Below are 9,443 nucleotides of genomic sequence, written 5' to 3'. Positions count from 1 at the left end.
GTTTGCCACAATTAGGCAAGAATTTCCACACAATCACACTGGTACCAACATTAGAGCACGACTAAATTCGAATTCATCTCAAAAAATTTCACATCGTGGGTAAAGCATCCCTAACAAAGGCGACTTCGTAGTCAATGAACTCAAATTTGAGACATCTGATTAAGGATGAATGAGTAATTATCACTCCACTACGATTCTTATTGGTCAAAATCATATCATGTTCCCATGGTAAATCAAAGAAGTTATCAACAAACTCTTAGAATGAAATACTTCAAATTCCAATCACTACCTGGCCTACATGTTTTCCATCCCATCCTATTATTTCATGTTATTATAGTGCCTACAACACAGAAATTCGCGGAGGATAAGCCTACTAAAGAGATGAAGAAAATTGAGGATAAGCTTATTGAAAAGATATAGATGTTCCTATTAAGAAGTTGTCAACTATCATAATTCGAACTTTAAATCTCGAAAATTAAAGAATCTCAATTATATCATCACATTATTTGATGGTAATACATGGCCTAACCGACAAGAGTTATAGTGGAGTGGTAAGTACTCTTTCATCCTTAACCAAGAGATCTCGGTTCGAGCCCCCTTTGGGTATGGAGTCACCTTCGTTAGGGAGCGTTTTACTCCCAATGTGGGACTTCCCGGTGCGACTCTGAATTTAGTCGAGCTCCAATATGGATACCGGATGAAAAACCAAAAATATAAAAATAAAAATGCATGGCCTATATCACCAAAATCCGTGTTGGGTAGGCCTACGTACTAAAGGGATATAGAAGTCTTTGGGTACGACCACTAAAGAAATAGGAGAGAGGTTCATAAAAGAAAAAAAAGTTCAAAATAAGAAGTTGCCGACTATATATTAGGACTCGACAGTCGATCCAAAACCTTTCTTTTTTTTGGTTCTTATGTGTTCAATATCTATATTAAAATTCAATTACTCTAGATTTACATTGCATAGGATTTTATTCAGGGGAAACATATTCTACGAAAGATTTTTTCATACCTAAAAGTTGAATCCAAAATATTTACTATTTAAGAAAGAAACAACTCCATTCACTGCACCACATTCTTGAACAATCGACCCATAACCTTTTAAATTTTAATTTTAGAAAGGGATGAAGAATCTTAGCAATCTCAATCACATCGTTTATAATGGTAAAATAAGGCTTACATCACCAAATATTCACCAACGGGCATTACAAAGATTGACAAAGTCTCTTACAACTTGTTTGGATAGTGGTTATATATTGTATCGTATTATATTGTTTTGTGTTATTAATTTATTTGTTGATAAGGCTTCCAATGTATAAGGTGTTTTAATTAATTAATTTTTGTGGTAAACTCAATCAATCATATGTGTGTATTAGTGTATAGTCATTTTCTCTCTTTTGCATGAATATCTTTCTTCTGCTAGGCTGGGAGTGTTGGAAAACTATATGCACAGTGGAAGCATACCAGAATCATACAACTTACATGAATAATAGACAACACATTGTTTATGCTAGAATAAGTACAATCATGTTAGAGCATATAAACTTTCTGAAATTAATTTCTTTGGCTTTCTGTGCCAGCTTCAGGCGATCGAAGACTTTATCTAAGAGGTGAATTTCCCTCGATAGTCGGGCATATTATATATGATGGATACGAGTGGGCAAGGCGAGTGAATAGGTATCAGGCCAGGTTACTTTTTTGAGAGTCCTAAGGAGGCTACCTAAACGATCGTTGAAAGGCTTAAGAGAGGTCAGGAAGGACAAATCAAAGAGAAGGGTGGTTCGTAGATCAGTATGAGTATGAACTTCAGCGTGAAGTGGTTAAGTTCACTCGAAATTAATTTCAGAATTACCTCTTGAAGCGTGAGCAGATACATTCAAGTGAATCCACAAGCTAGTCGACAAGCTAGAACATTCAAGCAAATCCACAAGCTAGTCCACAAACTGGACCACAGTTCTACGGTCTTCTATAGTGATCCCAAGTTCACTTCCGAACTCACTCAATACTTGGATGGGCAAATATTTTATAGAAAAGTTTTCTTCTTTCAATGGTTAGAAAATCCCTATTTATAGAGATTTCTTCCTAGTCCAAGGAGAAGGAATACCATGTCTTTCCTTAGAATAGAAAAAGACATGTACATCTCCCTTTCTTTAGAATATAAAAAGTTATGTCCTTCTCCCTTTCTTTAGAATAGAAAAAGCGATATATTTCTCCCTTGCCTTAGAATAGAGAGAGACACATACTTCTCTCTTTCCATTTAGAATAGACTCTAAGTTCTAGTTAAATATGGGCACGGTAGGGGCCACAAAATTAATTACTGAGGCTTCCTATTATGGAAATAATTCCAAATAATTAATTTGAACTATCTTACCATAATAAATTACAAATCATTCCACTAGAAATTCGTAATTGCACTACTCTATTTATATTTCGAAACTCCCCATTAAACACATATGTAATTCCCCATGTTAAGATTACAGATACTAATCAATAAATTAAATTACTGACGAACTTAATTCAATGATCAATTTCCTTTAGAGCACTGCTTAGCTTATTTCATATGTCGGATTCATAAATCCACTTGCAAGGTTTGACACGATGAAAACTTTTAAGCTTCTCAAAAAGGCATATCATCAATCTCTATATCGAGACATGGATCCCGTCAACTAACTTATATTTCACCAATATATATATATATATATATTATCATCATCCAATCTATCAGGTTTATTAACCCATCTTAGACTCTCACATTTTAATAAATCAAAATGATAATTAACATATACAGATCATAATAGTTATATCAGGATTAATAATATTATAAGCACATTTAATAGTTTAGAGAATATGCTTTTGTCAGTCAGTCTAAAGCAACTATCTCTACTCGATCCGGTTTAATACTTATAAAATGCACTAGCACAAGAAGTTAGAGCTATATCATTCCCATAATCCAGATAAACTACATATAATCTTGTGCTACAATCGTACCGATGACATGTCCAATTCTCATCTTAGACTATGAACAAAAAACTTTTTACTTATAAGAGCCGATGATTTAATCCTCTGTGTATAAGCTTAAACTCTATACACTAAATCATCTACAATATAAGTAAATAGACACCATAAACGACTATATTATCTATTAAAAATGAATAAATAATTATTCTATAATAAATATTATATCTAAACACATGGTTAATAACATATATTCCAACATGGGGTCCCTAGGTTGTGACCTGTGAGAAAACATTAATCTGATTAAATAAGAATTGATGAGTAGCAATTCAATTATAAACGGATACAATTAGATCGATCTTTAATTTTTATAATAACACTTTATTATAATAACTATGTTATATTATATAGAGAGAATGGTCTAAACCCCCCCCCCCCTCCTAATCTATACTCGAAATCCCAACTACACACTCCAACTTCACGGGTGTCCTATTACCCACTTGAACTTTATATTTATCTATTTTCTACACACCTAAGTGATGACCTTAACACATAAACCAAATAATTAGTCCTGCGTGATTCCACGCGTTAGGTTCCCCGCCTCTTCAACTCTCATTTCTTGTTTTTTCTCCCTTTTCCCTCCTAAAACATAAAAGACAAAAAAAAAATCCTCTTTTATCATCTTCAATCCTTCTCCATTTGTAATGCATTTCTGGTGATCATCAAACGATTTTGCTATCATCGAATGATTTTTCTGTGTATTCTGAACTTCATTTCGTAGTTTATCAACTGATTTAGTAAAAGGTTAGTTCTTTATTCCTTATTTCGAGTTTGTGATTTATTCCCTAGGGTTTCTGTTGATTCATGAAATAAAGAGCAACATTGTGTGAGATCTTATGTGTGGCTTACGATTATAGTGTTAGGTGTTCATTTACACCATATTATACCACATTTTCATGAAATTAGGTTTTTCCCTTTCTCGTCTAAGTCGCATAATTTTGTATTATGTTCATCTTAGTATTATGTTCATGGAGTGTTGATTTATGTTCTTCTTAGTATTATGTTCATAGATAAGCTGCTAGTCTACTACTGTGTTGTATTTATGTTTATAGATTATGTTCATAAAGAAGTTAAGTACTGTGTTGTATTCTATTTGTTTGCTACTGTGTTGTATTCTGTTCGTTTTTAAGTACTATTCTATTTTTTGGATTGCCCTCATGTTAGAGTATTTCTATAATTACTATTATGTTTTTTTATTGCTTTCAGGTAAGAGATGAATGAGTTTACTTTGATTACTCTAAGGTGGTACCATGGTGGGGTGTTAGATTTAAGTAATGAGGAACCAACATATAATGGTGGAAAAGTAACAGAATTTTTGGATATTGATGTAGATAAAATGTCATATTTTGAGTTGAAAGACTATAGTAGAGAATTGAGATATAGTACAACTTGCACCTTTTGTATTAAAGCACCTAACCGTGGCATTTTGGTAGATGTTGATAACGATAAGGATATTTTAGACATGATGTGTTCCTTGGAAGATGGGGATGAAGTGGAGGTATTTGTTAGGCATTTGGTTGATGAGGCAATTGTGGGGCCCATGTTAATAGAAAATGGTAGTCATGTGGATATGGGAGAATCTGGTTCAGCTTTTAATACAAGGCCTAGTGAGAGTAAAAGCTTTAACTTTGGGGTAGGTGAAGACCATTTAAACCGTGAGGACCATGTTGCTACTTTTTTCAATCTCACCTCCTTCCACTACCACACCTCCTTTCAATACTGCTACTGCAGATGGTGCTACTGATGATGATATAGATGTTGGTCCTGCTGGACCTGATTTCTGAGAAGAAAAAGTAGAGGGTTCTGATTATTCAACAGAGGATAGTATGGTAGTGATGTACATGAGGAGATGATGATGAGGAAGAGTATGGTAGTGATGCACATGAGAAAGTTAGGTAGTTGAGGGCTGAAAAGAGAAGTTTTGAAAGGAGGAAAAGAAGGACAAGAGTAGCAGCTGATAATGAAGAGGTACCAACAGGTGAAGCTGGACCAGATCTAGGTTTTGATAAAACTAGAACAGGTAAAGTAAGTCATGAAGGAAGGCTAGGAGGTGATGAGCCTTATTTTGGAAGTTCTGATGAGGATAGTTTTGAGTTAGATTAAGATGAGTGTTGTAATGATGATGAACATGAATCTGGTAGATGAAGAAAGGTAAAGTTGTTAAGAAAGAGGAGTTCAAAAACTCAAAAAATCATTCATGATCCTATTGCAAAGAAAGTTGTGTGGCAATTGGACATGGTGTTTAAAGATGTGAAAGAATTTAGACAAGCAGTAACTAAATATGTAGTTAGAATGAGGGTTCAAGTGGAGAAGTGGGTAAATGAGCCAAATAAAGTTAGATGCAAAGATAGTTATCCATGGCTTTTGTATGGATGTCTTGACAAGAAAACAGATAATTTCATGATAAAAACTTACAATCCAAAGCATACTTGCAACAAGACAACTAGAAATTACTTGTACAATGCAAAGTTTTTATCTGAAGCCTTCAGAGAAAGAATAACTGAGCAACCAAACATAAGAATCTTCAAGTTACAGGAGATGATGAGGAAAAAGTTTAAACTTCATGTTGGCAAGACTACTGTGAGAAGAGCAAGAGATAAAGTGTTGAAAGATATAATGGATGATCATTTTGTGGAATTGGAAGAATACTTGACTATAAGGATGAATTATTGAGGACAAATCCAGGGACCAGTGGTGTTGTAAAAGTTGGTGAACCTGATGCAGAAGGCAAATCAATATTTAAGAGTTTTTACATCTGTTTTGATGCTTTAAGGAAGGCATGGATACATTGTAGGAAGTGAATAGGCTTAGATGGTTGTTTCCTTAAAGATGTTTGTAAAAGCCAATTGTTAGTTGCTGTGGCCAGGGATGGTAACAATCAGATGCTGCCACTTGCTTGGGCAGTAGTTGAAAAGGAGAACAAACACACATGAACCATGTTTTTCAAGTGCATAAGGAATGATTTGGGACTTGGAGATGGTGAAGGTCTCACCTTGATTACAGATATGCAAAAGGTATATGAAGTTATTTTGTAATTTTCAATTTATATATGTAATTATGACCTAATCATCATTTATAGCAGGGAATGTCTGTAGCAATTACAAATGTATTACCTAAGTGTGAACATAGAATGTGTGCTAGGCACATATTAGCTAACTGGGCTAAGGATTGGAGGGGTCTTCAAAGAAGACAACAATTTTGGAAGATAGCTAAGAGTACATTTGAGTCTCAATTAAGGAACAATATCGAGAAGATGAAGTTGTTAGGTCCAGAAAAAATGATGGATATTTTAATGTACTACAACATTAATTTTTAGTGCAAAGTTTACTTTAATACTGAAGTAAAGTGTGACTCTGTAGATAACAACATGTCCAAGTGTTTTAATTCATGGAACTTGGCTGCTAGACACAAGACCATTATTAATATGCTTGAAGAAATAAGAGTGAAGATGATGACAAGAATAGGCAATTTAAGGTAGTTCCCAAGTACTTGGAAGTGTAATTTCTCTCTAATGACTCTGAAGGTTTTAGAGGAGAATATTAGTAGGTCTATGGACTGTACCGTTGAGTTTAATGAAGCTGCTGGATTTGAAGTGAAAGAAAGGCTTTGTCAACACAAAATGGATATTGCTAGGAGAACTTGTAGTTATAGGTAGTGGCAGTTAAGAGGCATACCTTGTGCACATGTTGTGGCCGCATTATACTTTAAGAAGTTTTCTCTCTTTGACTATATAGACAGCTGCTACAGTAAGAAAACTTACTTGAAGACTTGTGCTAATCAGTGAAATTAAAATCTCTTCTAAGCGCAAAAGCGAGGCGCTAATGCACTCTGCCGCTTCGCATGACCTTAGGCGAGGCTCATGTTAGTGGGCCCTTCTATTTTTTTTTTTAAAACATCAGTTTAAATTTTTAAAAAGGGGTCCTTTTAAATTATTATAAAGAGTATGTCTCAGTTCCCTATACTGCAATTAAAGGGAAGTCACAGGGTTTCTAAAAGACAAAAAAAAAAGATGAGGAATTATAAGAAGATAAGAGGACTTGAAGGCTTGAAGCACAAAAAAAAAAACAATCAGATCTGATTCTTCTTCCGCTGGCAGAACAAGAAGCAAGCAAATATAGGTATCTTCTTTCTCTTATTTCTTCTTACTTTTTTACTGATTTCATCAATTGTTGATGCTGAACATTCAATAGTTCATACTCCTTTTTATCTTTGTAGAAAATTTAAACCTAAATGGAAATATGGGACACTTGTCCTTGTTTAATGACTTATGGTGTCTTTAATTTAATAATGATCAATGAAAATTTAACACATGTAACATGATAAGAACAAAGCTAATTTTCTTAGAAGTCATATAGCCATAGTGGTGGACAGGTGGACCCTATATATATGTAGTTGTTGACTTGTTGTATTTCATTATTTGTTGAGTTATAATTGCATGCAAAGTTTTTTATACATTTTTTTTGTTTCAGCTTAAAAATTACAAAAAACCTGTGTCCTTTTTTTTTATTTTTGTTGTGTATTATTATTTATTATTTAGAAATTATAACTGCTATATTATAACTTTTTTTTTTTTTTAGAAGTAGAAATGACAGAGGACTTGTCTAAAGGCAATAGAAGGGATCCTGGTTGGAAATATAACTACTTGAAGGACCCCGATGACACTACAAGAGTCACATGCAATTTTTGTGAAAAAACAACCACGGGTGGAATTAATCGGGCAAAACAACATTTGATTGGAAATTTTAGGAATGCAGCGAAGTGTAAAAAATGCCCAGAGGAAGTTAGAGAGGAACTGAAAAATTACATGGAGGAGAAAAAAATAAGAAATGAAGTCTATACTAATGAATTTCCCAAATTTGATGAGTTTGAATATCAAGACAATGTTGGTGGAGAAAATGAAGTCCAAGAGATCAATCATAAGATAAGAGGCGGAGAAAGCTTTCCTAGTGGCTCTAATAAGAAACTGGCCAAAGGAAAGGGACCTATGGATATGTTTCTACAAAAGCGTGGAACACTTAGGCAAACAAATATCAAAGACTCGTGTGATAAAGAAGCAAGAGCAATGACGATTCAAAAAGTAGCTCGCTTCTTTTATGATAATGGGATCCTATTCAATGTAGCTCACTCAAAAAGTTTTAAGGAAGCAATTGAGGCTGTAGGATGGTATGGTCCAAACTTGAGGCCTCCAAGCTACCATGAATTAAGAGTTTCATTACTTAGGAAGAAAGTTGAGTTGACCAATGAGATTATAAACAGACATAGAGAAGAATGGGTGAAGTATGGAACTTCCATTATGGCAGATGGTTGGACAGATAAAAAACAGAGAACTTTGATAAACTTTTTGGTGAATTCTCCACATGGAATAGTGTTAATTGAGTCGATAGATGCTTCCTCACTTGTTAAGACCGGAGAGAAGTTATGTGAATTGCTAGATAGATATGTGGAACGCGTTGGAGAACAGAATGTGGTTCAAATTGTAAGTGATAATGGTAGCAACTTTGTGTTGGATGGTAAGAATTTATTGCTTTAAAAATCTAAGTTTTATGTTTTGCTTTCTAATATCGATCAAAGTTTTGATTTCTAAATTTTAACATATCTATTTACCCTTTTTTTCTATAGGTCAATTGTTACAGAGAAAAAGACCACACATATTTCGGATGCCATGTGCAGCTCATTGTATAGATCTTATGTTAGTTGACATAACGAAGATTCCTATCATCAAGAAGACCCTCCAAAAAGCAATTGCCCTTGTCGGTTTCATTTATGGACACTCAGGAGTATTAAATATGATGAGAAATTTCACTAAAAATAAAGAGTTGGTGAAATGTGGAATTACTCAATTTGCAACGAGTTTTCTGACTTTGCAACGGTTGCATTGTCAAAAAACAAATCTGCGAGCAATGTTTACATCTGACAAATGGGTGATTAGTAGGTAGGCTAAGTTACCAAGGGGGAAAAGTGCAATACATATTGTCTTGACGGCAACATTCTGGAGTCAGGTTTCTAATATTTTGAAGATAATGGGGCCTCTTGTTAAAGTGTTGCGATTAGCTGATAATGAGCAAAAACCTGCCATGGGGTACATTTATGAAGTCGTGGATAGAGCTAAGGAGGCTATTGCTAAGGCATTTGAATGGAATGCTGCAAAATATAAAGATATCTTTAAGATTATTAATGAAAGATGGCAATGCCAATTGCATCATCCATTACATGCTGCTGGACATTATTTAAATCCAGAGTTCTTCTTTCAAAATCTGGGTATTGAGAATTGTCAAGAAGTAACAGATGGGTTGTATGCTTGTATTGAAAAATTGGTTCCAAGCACTGAAGTACAAGACAAGATCATATCAGAGATACCATTGTACACAAGAGCTGAACAACAATTTGGCCTTCCTATTGCAAAAAGAGCTAGAACGAAAAGATCT

The 9,443-nt window shown here is 34.3% G+C and overlaps 1 protein-coding gene across 1 annotated transcript in view; it reads left to right on the top strand.

Moving 5' to 3' along the window:
• Positions 1-7,603: 7,603 nt before the first annotated feature.
• LOC125847285 (uncharacterized) overlaps positions 7,604-9,443 on the top strand; it is a 6,236-nt gene continuing 4,396 nt past the window's right edge. Inside the window, exons 1-3 of the mRNA XM_049526938.1 lie at positions 7,604-8,528; positions 8,638-8,939; positions 9,018-9,416. Of these exons, the coding sequence (XP_049382895.1) occupies positions 7,604-8,528; positions 8,638-8,939; positions 9,018-9,416 (1,626 nt within the window). The remainder of the gene's footprint in view (positions 8,529-8,637; positions 8,940-9,017; positions 9,417-9,443) is intronic.

The sequence above is a fragment of the Solanum stenotomum genome, chromosome 12 (genome assembly GCF_019186545.1).
Source record: "Solanum stenotomum isolate F172 chromosome 12, ASM1918654v1, whole genome shotgun sequence".
Lineage (NCBI taxonomy): Eukaryota > Viridiplantae > Streptophyta > Magnoliopsida > Solanales > Solanaceae > Solanum > Solanum stenotomum.
This window is presented reverse-complemented; position numbering and strand designations above follow the sequence as displayed.